This window comes from Lycorma delicatula, chromosome 8, assembly GCF_047948215.1.
Source record: "Lycorma delicatula isolate Av1 chromosome 8, ASM4794821v1, whole genome shotgun sequence".
Classification (NCBI taxonomy): Eukaryota; Metazoa; Arthropoda; class Insecta; order Hemiptera; family Fulgoridae; genus Lycorma; species Lycorma delicatula.
In genome coordinates this window covers 13,761,543-13,786,928 of record NC_134462.1, presented here as the reverse complement: position 1 = coordinate 13,786,928, position 25,386 = coordinate 13,761,543, and the positions used below count along the sequence as shown (strand labels likewise).

Here is a 25,386-nt window from a genome sequence, read left to right as displayed (position 1 = left end):
GCTTTCGGAAGGGGCGTACCAAACTGGATGCACTGAATAGAATGATGGGCCTGGTGGACGGAAGCAGCTCCAGGCACATGGAGAATCCTGCAGGATTGTTTCAAAAATCGAGGGGTGGTAGGGGTGGCTGAGGAACAGGAGCTAGAGATTGAGGTGAAGTGTGTTGTTGTTTCATTAATAAGTGGTAAACTTTAAAAAAAAACTTTTTGTTGGGCATTGAATTAGTTCAAAATTTAAGATGGCATACTAACTTATGGAAATGTCGTTGTAATTTATTTGATGCAGTTCAGGAGGTGAAAGCAATCTTAAGTGAGTAGACGTAAAAATGGTTACAACACTTATTTATATCTTGAATTCAGCAATTCTGAGTGTTTAATATTTGGGGAAAAGAATCAGTTCTTAAATATGTATTTACTTTTGTATTCTAATAATAGGTTGTTATATTAAGTATTTTACTTTTAGTGTATAAGGCATAGTTCAAAATGAAAAATTTATTAATGGTTTCAAATATTTACCTATTTACTTTATTTTTCTACATAATCACCATTTTGTTCAAACACTTTTGAAATTGTGAAACAAACAAAGCTTCTACAAACCCACTGTATAAAATTCCATCACCTGGGATTGTAGCTACTTTTGCACAAATATTTTCAATGCCTCACTTTCCTCAAATCACTGAGATGTGAGCCAGTTTTTGAGGTGTAGAAAGAGGTAATAGTAACTAAGTGAAAGGATTGTAATCCTGAAATCCCTGAGAACAAGGGATGATTAAAAAGCTCCAATCCAAATGTTTTTTAATTTTCTGTTGTGCATGCAGCCATGTGTGGACAGTTATGCGATGTGTTATGGTTAATGGTTGTGCAATTGCAATAATGCGATGTGGTGGTTACAACAGACCACTTAAAACTACTGTGCATGAGAAAATCAATCAGTGCTGCCAATCGCTATTTATAATTCATCGACCCTTACTTAGAACCATGCCTTGTACATTTGTGTCTTTTAATACAATCATTATGTACATTAGCCTGGTAATCATTAAAATATGCTGAAACAATTCCATTTTTATAAATATAATGATGGTGATACTAAATACGAGATTATGATCTTTTTGTAAGTAATGTTAACAACTAACATAGTTTTTAATTTTCTATGTATAATGTCTGAGTAAAAAAGATATGGTAGAAAATGTAGAAGAAGAATGGGAGAATGTTAAAAAGGAAATTCTTAAATCAGCTGAAGCAAACTTAGGCGGAATAAAGAGAACTGGTAGAAAACCTTGGGTTTCAGACGATATATTGCAGCTGATGGATGAACGTAGAAAATATAAGAATGCTAATGATGAAGAAAGTAAAAGGAACTATCGGCAATTAAGAAATGCTATAAATAGGAAATGCAAACTGGCGAAAGAAGAGTGGATTAAAGAAAAGTGTTCAGAAGTGGAAAGAGAAATGAACATTGGTAAAATTGACGGAGCATACAGGAAAGTTAAGGAAAATTTTGGGGTACATAAATTAAAATCTAATAATGTGTTAAACAAAGATGGTACACCAATATATAATACGAAAGGTAAAGTCGATAGATGGGTGGAATATATTGAAGAGTTATACGGAGGAAATGAATTAGAAAATGGTGTTATAGAGGAAGAAGAGGAAGTTGAGGAGGATGAAATGGGAGAAACAATACTGAGATCTGAATTTAAGAGAGCATTAAAAGATTTAAATGGCAGAAAGGCTCCTGGAATAGACGGAATACCTGTAGAATTACTGCGCAGTGCAGGTGAGGAAGCGATTGATAGATTATACAAACTGGTGTGTAATATTTATGAAAAAGGGGAATTTCCGTCAGACTTCAAAAAAAGTGTTATAGTTATGATACCAAAGAAAGCAGGGGCAGATAAATGTGAAGAATACAGAACAATTAGTTTAACTAGTCATGCATCAAAAATCTTAACTAGAATTTTATACAGAAGAATTGAGAGGAGAGTGGAAGAAGTGTTAGGAGAAGACCAATTTGGTTTCAGGAAAAGTATAGGGACAAGGGAAGCAATTTTAGGCCTCAGATTAATAGTAGAAGGAAGATTAAAGAAAAACAAACCAACATACTTGGCGTTTATAGACCTAGAAAAGGCTTTCGATAACGTAGATTGGAATAAAATGTTCAGCATTTTAAAAAAATTAGGGTTCAAATACAGAGATAGAAGAACAATTGCTAACATGTACAGGAACCAAACAGCAACAATAACAATTGAAGAACATAAGAAAGAAGCCCTAATAAGAAAGGGAGTCCGACAAGGATGTTCCCTATCTCCGTTACTTTTTAATCTTTACATGGAACTAGCAGTTAATGATATTAAAGAACAATTTAGATTCGGAGTAACAGTACAAGGTGAAAAGATAAAGATGCTACGATTTGCTGATGATATAGTAATTCTAGCCGAGAGTAAAAAGGATTTAGAAGAAACAATGAATGGCATAGATGAAGTCCTACGCAAGAACTATCGCATGAAAATAAACAAGAACAAAACAAAAGTAATGAAATGTAGTAGAAATAACAAAGATGGACCCCTGAATGTGAAAATAGGAGGAGAAAAGATTATGGAGGTAGAAGAATTTTGTTATTTGGGAAGTAAAATTACTAAAGATGGACGAAGCAGGAGCGATATAAAATGCCGAATAGCACAAGCTAAACGAGCCTTCAGTAAGAAATATAATTTGTTTACATCAAAAATGAATTTAAATGTCAGGAAAAGATTTTTGAAAGTGTATGTTTGGAGTGTCGCTTTATATGGAAGTGAAACTTGGACAATCGGAGTATCTGAGAAGAAAAGATTAGAAGCTTTTGAAATGTGGTGCTATAGGAGAATGTTAAAAATCAGATGGGTGGATAAAGTGACAAATGAAGAGGTATTGCGGCAAATAGATGAAGAAAGAAGCATTTGGAAGAATATAGTTAAAAGAAGAGACAGACTTATAGGCCACATACTAAGGCATCCTGGAATAGTCGCTTTAATATTGGAAGGACAGGTAGAAGGGAAAAATTGTGTAGGCAGGCCACGTTTGGAGTATGTAAAACAAATTGTTGGGGATGTAGGATGTAGAGGGTATACTGAAATGAAACGACTAGCACTAGATAGGGAATCTTGGAGAGCTGCATCAAACCAGTCAAATGACTGAAGACAAAAAAAAAAAAAAAAAAATGTATAATTTCATAAGCTACTTCACTAGAATTTGGACGTTGTTATAAAATAAATAAAATGACCATTTAAAGGAGTACTTTATAAATCCAGTAGGTGTTGGTAAAATTTAAGAGATTGTTTCAGAACATTAAAATAAACATAAAAGTTCTTATGAACAAATGTCCTAACTTGTTTCGTTTTCCCTCAGTTTGATATTTTTTGTAGATATTTTAATGAATTTGGTGTACTGTATGTAACATCTGCTATAAAATAAATAATTTAAAAATTCCAAAATGGTGACCGTTAAAATCTTTTAATCATTAACAGGCTTCTAAATATTTGTTTTCTCAAATTATGTTTTATTAGATAAAACATTTTTCAAATATAAGTTTCTATAAAACTTATTTTGTATAAGGTGGTGTTTGGTAAATGTTCAACAAATTAGATTAAAATATCTCAATATAGTATAGAGAATTAAATAAGGTAAGCCATTTATCCACATGAACGTTTTTTTTTTTTGGTGTCCTGAATGCGTCCCTTAAGTTCGGCCAGTTCTTTCCAGGACACTTTGCATAAGTAAATCAATGATTTTATGATGTTCAATTTCAATCATTAACAATTTTGAGTTTCACTGATTAAATTTTTATCCCTTGTTAACTGCTTATTATTCTGTTCCGGTGACATTTCTGAATTTTTCAACTAATCCTAGTTTTTAGATATCTGCAATCATATTCAATCACTTTTTTGAGTTTACTTGGTTAGGCTTTCATTTATGAAGGTTTGTAGAATAAAAGAAGTTGCTTTACTCATTTCATTTGGTTCCAGTTGTACTGTTACCCTGTGTGTTTAAATGCAAGACTACTTCCCTTGTGTATATATGAAAACTAGATAGCATGATGAGTGTGAGTAATATTTACGTTTTTCATATTTCTTCCAGTATAGTTATACTTGATAACTTTAAGAACTATCCTTTTGTAAATAAACCATGTTGTAGTAGACTTGCCACAAAAGTTGCACGTACAAATTATAAATTTTATGTTTGATATTTTCATTTGATGTTGACTGAATTGACTTATGAATTAATTACATGGTTGCTATATTTAAAGTTAAGTAAAGTTTAAAGTATATCACTTTTGACAAAAACAAGAAAAAAGTATTATATTAATACTGGTGAGGACTAACAAATGTGTCACCCAGTAATTTCTGCACTCACACAATCGTACACGGTGCAGTAAAATCTCATCACTACAAACAACAGCTAGAATGGCACTTACGCTGAACACAATATAGATGATGTGTCTAAATGTACGGTTACTTTTCTTATATATATTTAAACGATTAAATAGCATGGTACAAGTCATGTTTACTTTTGTGATCAGTAAGACCCTTTTAATGTATAGTTATGTAATATTTTGATTAATGGAATAAAATTTATCTCTTTGTTAAACCAAACAAGTTTAGACAGTACAACCATAATTACTAGCCAGCATTTTATGGAAATTATAAATCCTAAAATGTATGGGTGAAAAAAGAGAAGGTTGTTAAAATTAAATGAAGTAAATAAGTAATTATTCTTTTTTAAGCCAAAATTCTTTATTACTTTACAAAAAAACTCATATTTCAGAATAATACAACAGAGAGAACCCATATAACTAAGCATAAACTCAAATGTGACACTGTGGAAGAATAAAATATCTTGCATAATAAATAAATAATATTAGATTAACAGTAATTTTATTATTATCTTTGTAGAGTACATACTCATTCTGTAAAACCTATTTCCATAAATAATTAAAAGAAAGCCATATAAAATTAAGTATTGTTTAAATAAATACACTTAATATTTAATTACACTATGAATGTGATATGAGATTCTTTTTAAATAAACATCTTTCAGAATTGCTAATAAAACTATTATTCTAAAAAAAATTTCAGTCTTTAATAAACTTATTTTTAGTAATTGACAAAAAAAACTTATTCTATGGTAAAATATCACTTTATATGGGTTTTATGCTAAAATAAAAATACAGAATATAAATTTTTTTCAAATTTAATTTTAAAATTAATATCTTATAATTATAAAGTTACAGATAACAGTCGTTTTCTTTCAATAAAAAAAATTATTCTTTAGCGAGTTAACAATACTTATTTATTTGCAAATTAATTTTCATTTCCATAAATGTAAAGAACAATATTTTTTCAAAAGAAGTAATTAGATTTAAGTTTTCTGTTCAAAACAAATTTATTAAAAATTTTTGCTATAATTAAAAGTATTTTTAATAAATGTATTAATATACAATACAGCCCAAACGTCTGAGGTAATTTACACTTAAACTTGTCTGGATAATTAGTTACTAGCTGCAGGGCATGCCGCAGGCATGTCGCCTTTGCAGCTAGGCCCTCCAGGTGGGTAAAAAAATAAAAAATCATACATATGATTCTAAATGGATAATTGATAGTATTTTCAGCGTCGATTTATTTGTATCGAAAACAGTTGTGTTTTAAGATCTGCTTCGATATTGAATGAATAATTACAGTAGTAAAATTTATTAATTTATTTTATAATTATTACTGTTATTTAATTGTTTATATTTTTATATAATTTTTATATTTTTGATGGGCAGTAAGCATGATGATCATGTAAGCATGTTCTCAGCTAAAGTGGACGCACACACAGACAGACACACATATAAATGCCCTTGGGTAGAATTCTGAACTAACTCAATATATTTCCGCGCTATAAACCAAACTCTGTTATTACTTAAAATATGTGAACAAGTAGGATTTTAGAGCATTTAATCTTTTGTTAATTTGAAATAAGTACAAGAAGAACAAAATTAACAACTTTTATATTTCTTTAAATAATATTTTATTTACTGCAATCTAATAAATAAATCGATAAACACAGTTTATTGATTTATCCAGATCTGGATACCAGATATCTATGTGAGGCAATATGAGCACACACATGACATGCGAATATTGTTCCATAATAAATATGACAGAAAAGATGCCACGGTACTTAGTACAGATATGTAATAGTACATTTTTTGTACCATTAAAATTTTTTAGATTTTTCAATACAAAAAAAAACCTTTTCCATTTTCTTGGCTGTCATTTTATAACCATGTACATACACCATGTGTTTTATATTATAATTGTGATTATATATCACACTTATTTATATTTTCATGAAATTAATTTATGAAAATTTTGATTAGACAGGTGAATATCAACATTTTATAAAGCATTTAATAATCAGGTAAAATTTTGCATACTGTCATGTTAATTATTTAATAATTATAGTTAATTTTTTTTAAAAATATGATGAATAAAATCAATTAATATACAAAGTCCACATAGAACACATGCACAATGTCATTATCATCAGCATTACGAGATGTAGCAGTATAAAACAATAAGGATTTCTGTTTTTGTAACTGGAATTCTTTTAAACCACAACAATTTACAAGTACTATTTTCAATAATAAATTGTGTGAAAGACATACATGCTGAAAATTTTTAATTAATATTTTAATTAAAAATTAATATTCTGCTGCATTCATAAATAAGTTAAGATTGCTTATAATGTTAATCAAATTATAACAATCTGAGATCATATGTTGCATGTGATTAAGGAGAGTAAATGTTTATATAAATAAAACACGATAGTGCTTCCTTCAATTATCTAAACTTCATTCATTTGAAAAATTGATAATCTGTAAAAAAAAAATGCTCTGCAAGCTATTACAGAATATTAACAGTTTCCTGTTTCGATGTAATGAAGATGCACAATATGTAGTTTCAAGTTCTGACATGCGTATGATACAGGATTGACAGCAAGAAATCACATATCTGGATTAAAATCCAGATAAAAATACATGGAAAAAAGCAAATCCCTTTTTTCAAAATTATTTTTAAATAATATTATTTATATAGTAAAATTATTCTTGTTATAATGACTTCATACAATTATTTAAATAATTTTCTGTTTTTGTATCACTTAATATTTTCATTATAAGATTACCAGTCATAAATCAATTATCTAAAAAGATTATTACCCAAACAAAATCGTCAACTGATATAAATGCTTTACTTTATTTGGATTCCTTTGTTATTAGGAATGTACAATACATTTTAAAAATTATAGTTTTTTTTATAAAAAAAAAAATTCTACAAAAATATACACACATATGTAACTATTTAATAATATATCAATACATTTAAAAAATTTAATAAGTACAAAATAAAATTTAAACAAAAATTCAACAAGATTAAATAATTAATACTTAACTTTACTTTTATATATAAGTAGAGAGAAAATTGGAAAAACTGTTTTTTTATCCCACTTCCAAAATTATTCACAAATTATTAATTTTTAATAAAAGTAATATCAGAATATGATTATGATAATATGATGATAAGAACATTTTTAACTGTCTATGCCTTGAACCAAATAAAATTTTAATTCTTAGTAGTAAACTAAAGCATGTACGAGTAGTATTTAAAAAAGTTATATAATAAATACATTATAAAAAAAATTATTTATTATAAACAATTTTTAAAGTTAAAACCACAGCATAATGAGTAGCACTAATCAATTTTTTCTAATAATTACAAGGCACCATTAATAGTATTTTATAACTATACTTAAGGCAATAATTAGAATGCTTGAAATATTGACACTAACATATAAAAAAATAAATTAATTATTATTTAATATTAGCACAATTGTAGACACTTATTTTATTATATATATTTCAAAGTGATTCAAAGGCAGTTTAATCTTAACTTAGAACTCCAAATGTTCATGTGAACTGACCCAAAAAAGTGTCAATTCAAGGTGGTAGTGAAATAAGCAGTGAAATCTCTAAGATGAAACCTAATAATGTAAACAGATTTCAATTTTCATTATTTTTAATCAGTACCTCTCCATTATATGAATAGTAAAGGTTCTAAACAGCAATCTCTGATTAGATCTAGCAAAAGATCTAATTTACACTTAAGAATAGACCCTTCCCTTCCTGGAAGCACCTACTTTTATTATATTATTACTTAAAGAGAAAGGAACAGTCCTTACTACAGGAATCCAGCTCTCATCAAGAAATTTTTTCTCTATCTAAAGATATTACAGTTAGTAATACTGCCCAACAATGAACAGAAAGGACATCAATTTATTCATTACAGAACTAAAATTATGAGTCAGGAAACAATAAATAAAGAAATTTTTTAATGTAATTAGCAATTCCTGTAGTATAACACACAAAAGTATACATAAAATGACTTTGTGTGTGTGTGTATTAAGTGAGACACTTAATTAAATCTGGTGTAGATACCAGATTGTTTTCAATATGTTTTAGTTATCAAAATAATCTTTGGAATCTCAGTTTAATTAAAAGATATGTCTAATTTGTAAATGTACTATTTATAATAGTTATGGAAACAATAAAGTTTAATATAAAAAAAAAAAAAAAACTATTAATAATGTTAAGTATATAAATAGCCCACCAGGCAGGTCTAGTGGTTAATTTGAATTATGAATCAATTGTTTAACAGCAGATTTTCAAAGTCAAAGGTTCTGAGGTTCAAATCCTACTAAAATTTAGTTGCTTTATTCAGATTTTAATACTAAACAGTGGATAATGGTGTATTTTGGTGGTTGGGGTTCAATTAACGCACATCTCTGGAATGGTTAGGCTGAGTCTGTGTAAGATTACATATCAAATGATGTATTCTTGTTTTGATGTATTCATTATTCTTGTATTATTATTACTAATTGCATTTTAACAAATTGTGTTAATTTTTTTAAAAAATATATGCTCATATGAAAACTATAACAAGATCATTAAAAGCAGCAGACTGATGTCTGCAGATTGGGAAGTAGTATGAATATGCAATGTATATTTATTTATTCTGCAACCACCCTTTCTACTCCTTGTTGATCAGCAACAGTGGGGTATTAAAAGAAATCATGGTCAGGGGTTACAACTTGTTCATTTCTAAATAAAAATGGATCCTTATTTAATTAGTTACTATTTATTAAACATTGCCATCTATCTTAATTCAACCGACTTTAAACAAATAATAATAATAAAAAAAAAACTTGATAAAGTGTACTATAATTATAATTATTTATATAAGTTTATCTAATTAACAATTTTTTTTTAATTTAAAGTCATAAGGATACATAATATCATAAGGATACATAAGTGAATGAGTCTCCCTGCATGATTTCTTTTAGTTTTATGAGCAGTAAAAACAAATAAATTGCTGCAGATATAATTTATTTAAATAATACCACATTGAATAATATAATATAAAAATAAAATGTGCCACTTAAGTGTCCCTTAAACTGATTCCTAGATTTTTTAAGCTGAAAAATAACAGTATTAGCAAAATACTGTTAAGTCAATATATGAAAATGACTAAGATTTTTTTTCTTTTCTTTAGCAAATTTAGCAAAAATATCATTAATTTATAAAGAAAAATAAAATTGAAATGTAAATGAAGTAAGTAACTGAATTTTTGATTTTTTTTCTGAAATAAGTTTCTAATACCAATTTTAAAATAATTTCTTGCAAAAATTATATTAAAATCATACCACATTTTTCAATATAATATGACTAAATAGCTTTAATTAATAAGTGTCCCATATAAAACTGTTTTTAAATGCATTTGATATTATCATAAAAAAATAAATGAAGTTTCTAATATATAGTTTCTTTTAAATAATAAAGATTTACACGTACTCAAAGATATAGGATTATGTTTTTTTTTTTAAATTATTAGTATTTTAAATTATGGGGACCCAGTGTAATTAACTAATTATAATATTTTCATTTAAATTAAAAACTGCAATGAAAAACATATTTTAACTCATTTAATTAAACTGTATAAAAAATTCTACTTTCCAAATTTTATAAACACATTTACAGATAGTGATCATAATAAGGCAAGTGGTAATATTAAAGTGTAGGTAAGTAAATTCTTTAACACAACATCGGTAATTAAAAAAATATATATATAATAAAGAACACTAACTACATAACATATTTTACTACTACTATTATTATTTTTTTAATAACTAAAAAATTTCTTAATAATTACCTCTTCACAAATGATATAAAGTAATAATAAATGTATTTAATTCTAAAAAATAAAATTATAAATAAAAATAATAAATATAATCACTTAATATCATCATTAAATGATTAATTTATTTTATGTGTGCATAACTAGAATTTTTACTTTAATTTTATAATATTAAATTTATACACAAAAATTTAAGATTTTACTTTACATATGAACACTTCCATACAGACATAAATAGAAGAGCATGCATTTACTACTTTCACAAATACCACAAACTTGCAATCTATTCTTATCACAATCCCTTATTAATAATAGCATAAAGAACATTTAGACTTAATTTACATTATAATTATTTTTTTATTTAGTTAATTATTATTAATAAAGTACTTTAGTATAAAAACTACTACATTTATACTACACTACTACATCTACCAGATAAACTTAATTAATTGATTAATTTTGGGAAAAAATCTCTCATAAATTTTTTTAAACTCTTTCAGAAATTAAGAGAATTTTGTTTCAAAATTAGTGCACAAGCTTTTTACTAATTTATTACTTATTCCTTAGTTTTACTTAAAAAAAGAAATGATAATGACAATATGAAAAAGCATCACTGTATTTATTACACTAGCCTTAATGATTGTTTTCATGTTCAAAATTCATATTTCAGGAACTTTTTCCATAAACCTTACAAAAATATTCTCTAATTTCAAGTTATTTATAAATTTAAAAGCTTCAAGTATTTATTTGTATGCAAATCATATTTATACAAAATAATAACATTTAAACATTATAATTTACACATGTATGCATAAGATCAAATTTTATAAGCAAACATTGAGTGTCTGAAATGAATCTTAAACAAGAAATCCATTTCCATCTTTAATCTTTATTATAGATGTAAATAGCAAACATCGCTATTTTCAAAAAGATTTTTGAAGAAATGTCAGTAAAATGATTAATAAATCTATTTTTCATAAGAAAAATTTATAAAAATGTATAAATAAAACCTTGTAACTTAGGATAAAAAATCCATACTACTATTTTGACACAATTAGCGACACAAAAAGTGATCACTATTTCATTGTTATTTTTCACAAAAAGAGGTCATAATTTTTTGTAACAGAAAAGTAGCTAGTGCATAATAGTAATTGGAAATGTTCTACCAAGGAAAGTAAAATATCTAAACAAAAATTAAAATTAGTTTGCAGTTAATGGTTTACTTTTATTAGATTATGCTGATGGACATCCACTACTTGAGGATTTAAGGAACAATGATAACAGCATTTTTTTCACAAACATTCTAGAAAGTTTTTTTTTGATTTTTAGAAATGATCTCATCAACTACATATATGGTTAACATGACTTCTGAACCATGAGGATGGTAACATAAGGACTAGTCTAGATCAATTGCATAATATTAGTCCAACTGTATGTCAGTCTGACAGACTATAAAACCTGACAGATTCATGACTACAGCTGTTGTTCTATGTTTATTGTAATACAGGAACAAAGAAAGTACTATAAGGCATCTCGTATACATAGCAATTTCAGTAAAAAGTTGTATATCTAAAGCCTGAGAAGGTATATTTATTCTTTCTGTGATCATAATTTTGTTTTGTACTTTTTTCTTTTGTTACGTTTTTTTATTCTAAGTGTGATGGTTTACCCCATGGTAGAAAATATAGCTTCAATGCTAAAAATTTATATTACAAGCTTTCATCTTGCCCAAATAAGAATAATTTTTTTAATTTAAAATTTAATGCCTAATGTATGTAAAGAAAGAGTATTTATTATTGTATTTATAAATTAATGAAATGTTTGTAGTTGTTTTTTTAATGCTGGTTATCACTGAATTCAATGTGCACCTGATCTTTTCAAAGCATATATTAAAATACAGAACATTGGTATAAATATTTTTTTACCACATGTTCCGTAAGTAGAAAATTTTTAAATATTTAAATGGAAATACATGAGAAGAGGTTTCACCAAATTATTTATTTATTAAAAAATCTATTCCCTATTAATTATAAAGACAGATGGTTATACACAGCATACACTTACTATCATGTAGTTCAGCAAAAGCATCCTTGAAAATTAATTTTCAAAATTTACTGTTCTACTTCTTCAGTATTTATAAAATAAATCATTTTCTATAAATATTAAAAAGCACAAAAACCTCATAACCTTAAAAAGTAAACTTACCCATAGATCTTTCTAAGGTAAAATAGCCTCAAATATTGTGGTTTTACTAAGTAATTTAAAAAACCATAATAAATGCAAAGAAGTTAAGGTATTTAAATTACATAATCAGTATATTTTGGTACTTCAGGCCATAATTAGGCAGATTAATTATCGATGACTACAATTTCAGTTATCAATACATCATATTTATTATATAAATTAATTATTTTTAAAATGTGATTGTAAAATCATATTAAAAAAAATGTTTAAATCTTTAATATTGATAATAATGCTGCCAAGTCCAGATTAACGATTTCCTTAGTTGTTAACTTACATAACATTTGCTAACATAAAGTAATCGATGAATAATCAAGAAAATGAAAACAAAAGCTGATGAAATTGAAGCTTTATCCAACTGATACAATTTCTCTTAACAATGGTGAATTAAGTTTTTTGGGACATTTTCAAAACTTTCTAAAGAAGTAAGGAGAAACAGTACCATTTTTTTAATACAAGTTCTAGAATATAATATTAGAATATAATATATGAAGTTCAATATGCTTCAACATATTTTTATGATGAATTAATTATTTACATGACCATCTTCTCTATCAGTTTTAACATATTTACTGTTGTTAAAAAAATAAGAAGGAAAAAATGAAAATAAATCAGTCATTTTTTATAAAAACAATTTACTGTCTAAAAAAAAATCAATATAATTTTAATACAATTGGTATAAAAATTGATTTTTGATACAGAAATAAACTTAACTTTTTTAGACATATTTTTAAGTACATATGAGATTTCAAACATAATTTAGAGTTCAATATATATATATATATATACACACACAATTTACAGCTTACATTTATCAGTATCAGTTATGCATACTAAATTAAATTCTATGATTTTGTTTAATGATAATAAGATGAATAGGATTTTGGTATTTCCAGTTAAATAAATTACATCAAAACATAGTTGTTCTTTTGAAACAGAATTATAGTTTGTATTTTCTAATAATACAAAAAGATGAAGAATGACTTACAAATCTATTGCTTTAATTAATACAATCATCAATATCAGCCATGATGTTGTTTCCTCTGACCTAACATATTTATTTAAAAAATAGTTGTGGAAAGGCAGTCTTAAGTTTGGGCAATAAATTATAATAACTCAAAGAAAACAAATTTTATGAGATTGGGGAGGTGTAGAGAGGAGACATTTTATATATATATATATATATATATATATATATATATAGATAGATAATTTAAAAAAAAAAAAAATACTTTAATATTTTAGTTTTGTTTAAAATCACAACCATAATTAAACAAATGCCATCTAAAAAGTACAATTTTTACATTCGGTAAAACCTTTTTAAGAAAGTATATTTAAAAAAAATTATTCATATAACAAGTGCAGTTATAATAAAGAACTTCTCCCTCCCACCCAAATTCAAAAACTCACCACTCTGAAACAATTAGCCCTAATTATAAAAGGTTAAACCTTATAACCATGTAAATTAATGATGTATGTTTATCTCAGAAAAGACCGACCAATCAGCTAATTTTGCAGAAAAGAAATTTCATTTTTTCATATAATAGTTCTAATTACAAAATCAGAATATATGTTGTATATACTGCTATTTGCACACCATTCTTATTTTTTTAATTTTTATTTTTTTGTTATTCAAGTAGAAAATAATTTAATAGGTTATGTAAAATTTATTAATTGTAATTAAAAATTAAAACTTTTTTCAAGCTGAAAATTAAATAAAAAAAACTCCACTTCTCAAAATTTGAAGAAAAGGAAACACTGGTAAAAGTGACTTTTTTAATTAAATAACAATAAATATAAATCTATTAAATTCTAAAGGAATCCACTCCAGTTAAAAATAATTTTATAAAATGTAAAACATTTATCAACTCAATATTACAAAACACTACTTAGTAGTATTTACTTAAAAAACAATTATCAATAAATACTGCAGTATATTTCATATAGCACCATTTTTAACATTATGCAGTAAAATATAAATGATGAATAAAACTGATTTCAGGTAGATTTCAGTTTATACGAATAAAAAATACAACTTTCCGTAGAACAAATATTTTAGTATTAACTTAAACAAGTGAAGTGCATAATTTCTGAACACTACGTTCATAAAAATCATAATAAATTCAACTAAAATCAGTAACAGATTTCACTAAATTAAGAATGTACAGTATTATTTTAATGATACATTAAAAACAAATATTATATACATTATTAATAAAGACTGCAACAAAATAATGGGGAAGAAATTATAATTTCAGACACTTAATCGCAGTACTTATTTTAAAAGTTTTTTTGCACATAAAGCTTTTCAAATACTTGTAATACATTTTCAGCTGTTAATAATTGTTTTTATGGTTTCATTATCGATGTTTACGAATATTCGATTATGTGTACTATCATTTGAAAATAACCTAATTTATTTAGATTTATAAATCGATCACTAATTAATTGATAGTAAAAAATGAGGTGTCTGAACTTACAATATTTTCAATAATAAACAGTTTATGAGCACGATTTAAATAAAATTAAAAATTACCTCTTAACCATTTTTGTACTTAATAAATACGCTCATAATTAATTATTCAGCTATAAAAACAGCACAATTTCTAATATAGAAAGGAAGCTTATTCAGGACTCATTGTACCATTTAAAACTGAATCCAATGTACCATTTAAAACTGAATCCAATGTACTATTTAAATACGGAACAGCAGCACGTCCTACAACTCCAAGTACCTTTTCTCCCTCTTCAATTGATTCGCTTGGAGAATATTCTTTAATGATTTGTAAGATACTAGTATATGATCCAAATATTAATGCAAGTACACCAAAGATAAGAACAAGTATGTTTTTCCACACGATCCAATTGCAGCTACCAAATCCTACATCCCAAAAAGTAACAAATTCTATAAAAACTGGAATGATAAGCCCGAGAAATGAGAAACACAGAGCTCCTATCAGAGAAATAAATGGTCCAATAGTAGGAACTGCAACTGCAAGTAAAACTGAAAAAAGAAAAAAAAAATTGTTATAATTTCTTTAAAATTAATTTATTCGTCTACACATTTTCTACAATTTTATAAAGGTTTTATTTAAATATTAGTGTTTTATATCAAAACTATCACATTTTTTGATCACAATTAACATAAAACATTTTTTTTACAAATTTATCTTTCTTTAAATAGTTTAACAACTGCAATTTTTTTTAATTTGTTTGTCCTCTATAAATTATATTTATCAATAGTTATTTTACATAACTGTTGTACTAATAACTATATTAAATTAAAAATAATAATTTATAGTTTTATTTTTTTATTTTTTACTTTATTAATTTAATTAATTATATATCATTGTATATTTTAAAATCTCCTACTAGGTAAAGGTAATATATAATGCATTAATATGTCATATACTAACTGAAAGGGTCATTTTATCTGCTGTTTTTAGTAATTCTTAAGGCTACAATGTTCATAAATCATTTCCAGTATAACAGGTACTTGTCAGAGTTGCTTTCTCTGACAATAATCATGTTCACTATACACACAATTGCTTGGTTAACAGAATAAAGTTGTTACTTGTAGAGCTGAATCTCCTATTCTTTGATTCGTCAAAGAAACAATGGGGAACTACTTCTCCCTTCCCTTAGTAAGTCTGGTTATTATCTTGAGAGTATCTATGACAGTTTCAGGAGTGTCAGGTTGGTTATAACCTTTTTAAGACACCTAACATATACATACATGTATTTTAAATATTCAGTATCAACTTACAAACAAGATACAGTTAGTTTTAAAATAAATAATAACAAATCTATAGGAAAAATAAAATAAATGTACAAATTCTTTTTTTCAAAAAAAATTTGTAAATTTATTTTACAAATTTCAAAAAAAGTTTAGTTTTATTATCTACATAAATTGTGATCTCTTTAATTTTTATAACACAATATTGCAGTATGTTCAGTAGTATATATGTGAATCTTTTTCAATATACTTTTACTGAACAACATTATTTTTTAATTTGTTAGAATAGCTAACAAAAGTATTTCTTACATATTTATTTAAAATTATAATATAAAATTTTCTTTTATCAAAAGCACCACTACTATCAGATTGATGAGTTTTTAATTAGTTAAACCTAAAGTTATACCGCATTCAAATATTGTATTTATTATTAATTAACCTCCTTAAAATTTATATTTTACTGATATTATTTATTAACATCTTCTAATAATTGAATCACTGTATTTCATACAATTATGTGGATACAGAATATAACAATTCCTCTTTTTCAATTTGTAAACCTCATCTGATCTGATTTTTTAATATTTTTCCTTGATCCGTCCAGGTAAATGCTAGAACAGTTGTCTGTTAAATACCTTATATACCATTCCTGACATGATCTATAATTATTTAATAATATAAATTAACATTTTTATTAAATTTAATGTGTACATAAATTTTCATGTTGTTTGCAATATGTTGAATTCAAGTTTTTTAAATCGGAGGTAAAAATAGCATGTTGGGGTTGTTAATATCTTGTTATAAATCTTGTTTCTATGAGTTGATTTGTGAAGGTTGATTCTTATAAATTGTTTACATTTGCTCTTTGTAGATGAATGAGAGGTTTGCTCAATGTAATACTGAGAACAATTATTGTTAACTTTACTAAAACAGTATATTAACAAACATAACACATTTGACATACTTAATGGACAAATATTCTACTATAAATCAGCTCACCAAAATGCAGATAGTAATATTCAGCTCTAAAAAAAAACCTCTTCATTCTGTTCACACAAACAGTAGCTGCATAATGAATGTTATTACTCGTACAAAAAATTTGTACTTTCATCATAACAAAAAGAACTATAGAGACAGATACTGTAAAGAAGCTCATTAATGTATCCCTTTCTACAGAGAGTAAAAATTTTATATGAACTGCTTCTACTTAGTGGGAGAAATAATAATAAGAGGGAATACATACAACTGTTTAAAACCTGACAGTTTCAAACAGTTGGAATAAACCAACTGAAAATCTGTGATTTATCTGTTTGTTGTCAATGTTTATTAGTGACTAATATTGCTATATTAGTCACTGATGGCACTGATTGCTCAGTGCCATTTTAAATTTATAATATATATATATATATATATATAATAACATTAGTGACTTGTACTAAAGAATAAACACAGCTTTAAAAACACACTATAATACTAACCAGTACAACTTGTGAGAACAGTTCTGACCAAATAATCTCCAAAACGAACATTATTCTTAAATCGGTCTTTAAAAGCATTCCACACGATTTCCAAACACACAAAATATTGAAGTCCATATGTACAATATACAGCTAATCCAATGAAAACTTTTACAACCTGAGCAGCACTGAAAAAAATAACATATAAATTACAATTTAATCAATAAATTTTATTAAATCAAAGGGGATCAAAGCTGGTATGATCCTCATGCTGAGAGAAACTCTTATTTAAAGTTATTAACTTTCAATTCTGTCTCTTAAAATTTGTCTGTTTCTTTAGCTTCTTTCTATCAATCGCTTAGTCACAATTCTTTGATTATGTATAATTTTTTATTTATACAGTATGTAGATGATGCCCACATCCACTTCAATGACTTTATAAATGTTACAAAATTTACTTTAGTTTGACCTCATATCAATTAGAAGTATTCTGATCAAATTTTGGGATTTTAAATGTAAAACTTTCCACATTTTGGGCTACGGCTAACATTTTTTTTTTCCTAATAAAATTCTATGTTTTTAACTCATACGTACAGATTATACATAGTACTTCTTCTCGGTCTATAATCGGTTCACATTATAGACCGCTCCCAATTTTTTTTTTTTTAAAAATTGGGAGCTCCAAGCATCAAACGGGCTTCTTTTTACTTCCTTGTACGATATAAAGGAAGAATTGTGATAGCTAAAAATTTCGGTTTTCAAACTTTAACGGAAATATACATTTTGACCATCGCTGAATTTATTTTGACTAGTTTCGGGGTGACGTCTGTACGTATTTATCTCGAATATAATTCAAAAATGATTAGCTATAGGAAGTTGAAATGTTGGATTTAGTATTGTTGATAGATTTATTTGTGCACCTTCCCTTTTGATTGGATTTGACTGGACGAAAAGAGTCCAAAATAGCCCAAAATATTATTTATATTATTTATTATTTAATATTATTTATATTATTTTATAAATAATATAAAAGTATATTATTTATTTTTAGATGTACAACGAAATTAACTAATAGACATTATTAGTAAATTTCCAAAGATTAAACCAAAATATATAAATAATACGAAGTACTAATGTAATTTTACATTCATTGTACTTGCAATATATTTGAACTACAATGAGATCCCTAAGTGAGTAAACATTATAAGCCAATCTTTCTAAAAACATATGACTCGCTAGCTATGAGGCAGTTCCTTCCTTTTAAGGTTTGTTTCATAGATAATGAATACATGAACAATAAATAAAAGTATTTTTTCATAACTATCATGCAGGGCACATTTACATAAGTAACAAGGTAAATTTTTTAGAATGGATGCAGTATTTTTCATTAATAATTTTTACAGAATATTTTAAACTTAGTTTGTATATTTAATGTATTATTAGTATTTTAATTTTATCTCCAGTGAATTAATGCAATAATAGAGCTGAAATTAAATTAGAGAAAGTTAAAGCAGAAATATTCTAAATGTAAAAGTTTACAACATAATTTTTATGTCAATTCTATAAGTGAACCTATTTTTGAGGAATTTCACTAATATGATTTAACATAACTAGTGTATTCCAAATAAACTCTGCTTTCTAACCTGTGAGGTAGCGCATATGACAATTATTTAAAATAAAAAAAAAGTTGGTAAAATATGAGGTCTGTATTAGTAAACATATGGTTATATGAACAGCTAATTTATATTGTATTAATATTTTTAGTCTATTGTTGCCATGTGAGACGTAAACAAATTTTTCGTCAAACGAGTTTTGGTTGTGTTATAAAAATGAGTGATACTAATTACGAGCAACATTATGCAATCAAGGTTTCTGTTAAACTCTGTGAGAATGCTACTGAAACTTTTTCAAAATTGAAAAGGGGATACAGAGATGACACTCTTGTCATGAGCCGGCAATCAGATAGCTGGCAATCAGTTGCAGAAGATCCATGCTCTGGAAGACCGTTAATATCAAAATTGATGAAAATGTTGAGTGAATCAGAGACTTGATATGGTATGACTGGCAATTAACTGTCAGAATGATTGCAGAACAATTGAATTTGAACCATACCACATTCCATCGAATTTTGACAAATGAATTGGACATGGAAAAAGTTTCTGCAGAATTGTTCTCAAAAATCCTCACTGTTGAGCAGTAATGCAATAGTGTGGAAGTGTGCCGTGATCTTCTAGGGAGAATTAAAATTGATCCTGATTTTAATTTACTAATGGCTCATGTATAGTAATAAAAATATGTAATAAATCTATCTATCTATATTAATTTACTGTAAAAATGAGATTTGCAATTTAATAACATAATAGTGCATTTTTTAAAAAATTACTTCAGTACTAGTTTTAAACCTCCTGAGATAAAGCTGTACTTACATTTTATTCATCAGGTCCTTATAATTTTCAATACAGGACTTAAGTTTCTCTGTCAAATCAACCAACACTACAGCATTATAAGTTAGTTACTGTTAGTTAACTTTTCTGCTTTAAAAACTTACTTCAGCATTAAAAATTTAACATTCTATAAATAAATGTTTGCAGTATAAATGTTTGCAGTAATAATGAAGTCTAATTATGAATTGGGAATTGCTGTTTATCTTATATTTTATGTCAGAAAAGAAATTTGATTTCAAACTAACGCAAGTCAACTGAATATTTATAACTGCTTAGTTTTAATACCCATATCGTTAAAAAATAAAAAAAAATACAAGAGTATAATACTTACATATCAGTATCGGGCAGATTTAACGTTATACTGTCTTTTGTTAAATCACCATATTTAAGATACCCTAAGAAACCTAATAAGATATAGATAAGTGTAACACCTCCCATACCTTGGTTTAATACACCACATATACCAATAAAATGTTGGGGTGTTTTCATAGCATTTTCCAGTGGCATAACCTGTAAAAGTAAAACAGTCAATATTTAATATATTAAAAAAATAAGATTTTAAATTTTATTTGTGTTTCTTGTTATAAAAGAAAGTCAGTAATGTCTAATGGTATTCATGTTATATAGAGTTATGATAAGATTACGAGGTATAATCTTCTTTTTACATCTACATTACTCTAAATTTAAAAATCAAAAAACAAAACAACATTTTTATGTCTGAAATAAAAATCAAAGTCAGAAAAATCTATTAAACAGAACATTTTCTTTACTGAGAGGAGAGGAAGTAACATATAATGTACTGTGTTCCAAAGACCCATAAAAAGGAGTACGGTATATTAATTTGTAGTTTTTTTTAATTTGTACCAGGTTTTCTTATGACTGGGATCCATGTAAAGCATCTGAATACAATCGACACTAGTTAGAAAACTGCTATCTCTGAAAATAATGATTTTTATTATACACCCAGTCCCTACGATGATGAAAATAATGTAGAAATCACCAGTAGAGAGACTACTATCTGTGTTTCAATCCCTTGGAATGCAGATACTAAACAATAACCCATTTTTTATCATAAACAATAGAAGTAGGAAAGCTGTAATCAGATATAGGTCTGTAATTAAAAAAAGAGAATACACTAGCTGAGCGGAAGATACAGGAAACCAATACACTTCTCCTTTCTTACCAGAGTAAGGTTGACGTGAGTTTATTCTTCTGTTTCTTGGGAATAGTTATCTCATACTCATGAGTGATTTATGTCAGGATGCCCTACAACCATTTGGTATCATAAATGTATTTTACACTTTTTCCAGATGATGGATAAAACAGAAACATCATGGATAATGAAGAAGAGATTTTAGGAAAAATCTGTCAGTGACCTGACAGCCTATTTTAAATCTTAAAAAAAGTTGTTTTTTGAAAGAGCCTCAATAAATGTTACATTTCATACACGACGCATATACAGACCCGTTACATTCTAAAATATAAAACTTTACCGTACACAAATAACACAACACAAATAATATTAAATTAATTGTCTACTTACCACACCAATAGCTTCTATAGCAAATATTGTAGTACTAAAAAACTGAGGTAAAGTTTCCAATGCTCCAACTTGTGGAAGGTCATATACTGAAGGAAGATCCCACACTAAATAATAAAATGTTATTAACAGTCCAACACCCATGAAAAGATTAGCCACCATTGATATTGGTGCCAATTTCTTCAAATTTGGAACCCAACATAATAAAATTAATGGAATCAGTAATGATGCAATGCATAATCTTTTATTTATTTGATAACCTAAATAATATTCAAGAACCTGAAAAAGGAAACAAACAAATTAACATAAATAGCAAATATAAAACCAATTTCACAATAATAATAATAATAATAATAGTAAGGGAAAAAGTCATGAGATATCAGTACCAGCTACATTATGTCTTGTTAAATAATCATGATTTAACCCTCCTACTCACAAGATTTGGCCTCCTGTGATTTTTATTATTTCCAAAAATTAAAGAAAAATTGAACAGGCACCATTTTCAGATTCTGAATGCCATTAAAGAGTCAATGTTAGAGGCACTGTGAGGAATAACAGAGAAAATTTTGCGAGTGCTTAGAAGGCTGGAAAATGCAAATGGAGAAATCTATTACAGCTCAGGGTTTGAAGGGTGTAATTAAATATTAATATAAAAAATTAAATATTAATATTACTTTTTTCAATAAATGATTTTACAGCATTAGTCACCTTTATTAAGTCATAAGTATATGTTGTTCAAAAAAGATGTTCAACCTAAACAATGTTCATCGAAAAGCTTGATGAGAAATTCTGAAATTTTCTTAAACTAGTAAGATTTTTTTAAGCTACCATACTTATTAAAAACTTGGTACATTGATTTGAAGCAGTAATGTAAACATATGATTTAATTATGCTATCATCATAATCACTGATGGAATTTAACACAAAGTTAAATTACATACTACAAACTTATTCAACTTGACCAAAACCTGTCAATCCATTTTCTAGGATTGGGCTGGCCACAACAATTACAATGAGATATCCAATTACAGTAAATATATTACTCCATCTAAATTTAAACTGACAAAAGTAATGACAGATATGTATGACAAATTCAATAATACATAAGTCAAAATATTGATAAGTTGAGAAAAAAACCAGAAATTTATGTTTAACATTATGAATAAATCTAAACAAGACAAAATAATAAAAATAATAATTGTAAATATTTACCGGCTTGAAATTTTCAGAAATAAGTACTGTATATACACTACATGTACCAAAATAGGCAGCAAATAATCCTCCAACAATGCATGCCCTACAAAAGAAAATACATTATTACAATTTTTAAATTCTACTAAAACAGTATAAGTAAAAAATGATAACTGTAAATGTGTTTCCTCTGATTTTCAACATAATTACATCGATTCTAAACTGCGTTTAGCGTCCATAGGTTTATAATGAATTACCAACTAACTACCTATACATTTACAAACGTTTTTGTATCTTTTACAGTTCATATCCATAAAATTTACTCACATATTTCTTTAAATCTATTCTAATCTTGTGAGGGTACATGAAATAAAGAAAAACTCACTACGTGAACTTAAGGCTATAATATCAAAAACACTTTTTAAATCCTAATTTTTACATTTGTACTTTCCACAAATATACAATGTGTTCCACAAAGAAGTCTTGAAGACTACTTTGAAGAAGATAATATAAATATATAAGAATAAGTAAAATCTTTTTGATAAAAATTAAAATTCTAATTTTTTATTATACCTCATATACGAGGTCTGTTCAAAAAATAACTGAACATTTTTATTTAGGCGCCAACAAAGATATTTAGTGATGTGCGGTTAACAGCACTGTGTTCCGCATCACCTCCTCTGTAACCACATGTTCTTGGATTGTTGATATCTTTTAGTTTAGTTTAAATTTTGTGTTACTGTTATTTGAGTACAACATGTTTAAGTGTTAGTAGCGAGTTTTGTAATGTGCGATTTTCAGGAGCAATGATACAAAGTAAAATTTTGCGTTAAACTGGGAAAAACTTCACAGGAACATTTCAACTTTTGAAACAAGCTTACAGAAATGATGCTGTCAGTTGTACACAATGTTACGAATAGTTTTCACAATTTAAAAGAGATTGTCAATCAACTGAAGATGACCAGGAAGGCCTGCGACTTCAACGAATGACACCCACATTCAGAAAATCAATGATCTGGTGTGTTCAAATTGCCACTTGACTGTCACTGAACATGCAGAAGTTAGCATGTTGATTGGATCACACCATGACATTTTGAATGAAAAATTGAACATGCATCAAAGTTGCAGCGAAGGTTGTTCCTTGTTTGACGACTGAACAGAAAAAAGAACATTAGATGAACATTTGTTAGAAACTTCTTAAACAAGCTAAAGGAAATCCACACCCCAACAAAACACATCAGCCTCAATCTGAAGTCAAAGTGATGCCCTCGATTTTTTTTTTGATTTTAATGGAATTGTGCGTTTTGAATTCTTGGCTCAAGGTGAAACAATGAACCGTGTGTACTATCAAGGGATTTTACAACAGTTACATGAAAAAAACCACAAACACAGAATGACAGCAGTCTCTTTTAATGATAAGTGTTACTCTCACATTATGATTGGTTAAAAAACAAAGAATACGTTTAGTTGGAATTTCGTGCCTGATACTGATAAGAATTACTCTCACCTTATGATTGATTAAAAAACAAAGAATACGATTGGTTGGAATTTTTGGCTAATAATAAGAATTACTCTCACCTTATGATTGGTTAAAAAACAAAGAATACGATTGGTTGGAATTTTTTGCCTTCAGCAGAAAGCATAAAGAAAATCAGGTTGACGTTTGTTAGCAACTTCTTAAACAAGCTAAAGGAACAGCCACACCCGAGAAAACACATCCAGTCTCAATCTGATGTCAAAGTGATGATGCTCTCTGTTGATTTTCTTTCTTTCTTGACTTACTTTTGATTTTAATTGAATTGTGCGTTTTGAATCTTGTCTCAAGGTGAAACAATGAACTGTGTGTACTATCAAGGCATTTTACAATTGAAAAAATCCACAAAAAGAGACTGGGGTTGTGGTGGGAAAACTCATGGTTCCTTCACCACGACGATGAGCCAGCACACTCGGCATTGTCAATTTGTCACTTTGTACCAAAAATCAGATAACTACCCTCCCTCAGACTCCCTACTTACCAGACCAGATATCTTGCAATTTTTCTTATTTCCAAAATTAAAATCAGTGATGAAAGGAAACCATTTTGAGACTGTTGATGACATTAAAAAAATTCATCACCGACCTTAAAGGCCATTTCAAATGAAGCTATCAAGGACAGTATTGTGAAGTGGAAAAAGACCACTGGGATAAGTGTGTGAATAGGGAAGGGGGATACTTTGAATAATCTGTAAAATTAATAATAAAGATTAAAAAAATAAAGTTTGATTATTTTCTGAACAGACCTCGTACACACATCTGTTACTCTTATTTTCGACTTAATTATCATTTAAGTAAATGTCAGATAGTCTATGAAATATCATAATACAATTAACTTAATTCTAGAAACACAATTTACAAAAATAAAAAATATAATATTTACATTTAGCTAACCTTTTATGTAATTATTCAATTTGTATAACGTATTTCTAAAATAATACAATTTTTTTTTAATAAAAAAAACTGCTTAAAATTAG

The 25,386-nt window shown here is 26.9% G+C and overlaps 1 protein-coding gene across 2 annotated transcripts in view; it reads right to left on the bottom strand.

Moving 5' to 3' along the window:
- Positions 1–4,743: 4,743 nt before the first annotated feature.
- The window catches only part of path (solute carrier family 36 member pathetic), a 337,200-nt gene continuing 316,557 nt past the window's right edge, over positions 4,744–25,386 (bottom strand). For both annotated transcript variants that reach the window (XM_075373145.1, XM_075373144.1), the window contains 5 exons: positions 22,898–22,982; positions 21,689–21,964; positions 20,477–20,655; positions 17,723–17,889; positions 4,744–15,512 (listed from right to left, as the gene is read on the bottom strand). In XM_075373145.1, coding sequence (XP_075229260.1) covers positions 15,133–15,512; positions 17,723–17,889; positions 20,477–20,655; positions 21,689–21,964; positions 22,898–22,982 — 1,087 coding nt within the window. In that variant the 3' untranslated portion in view covers positions 4,744–15,132. The remainder of the gene's footprint in view (positions 15,513–17,722; positions 17,890–20,476; positions 20,656–21,688; positions 21,965–22,897; positions 22,983–25,386) is intronic.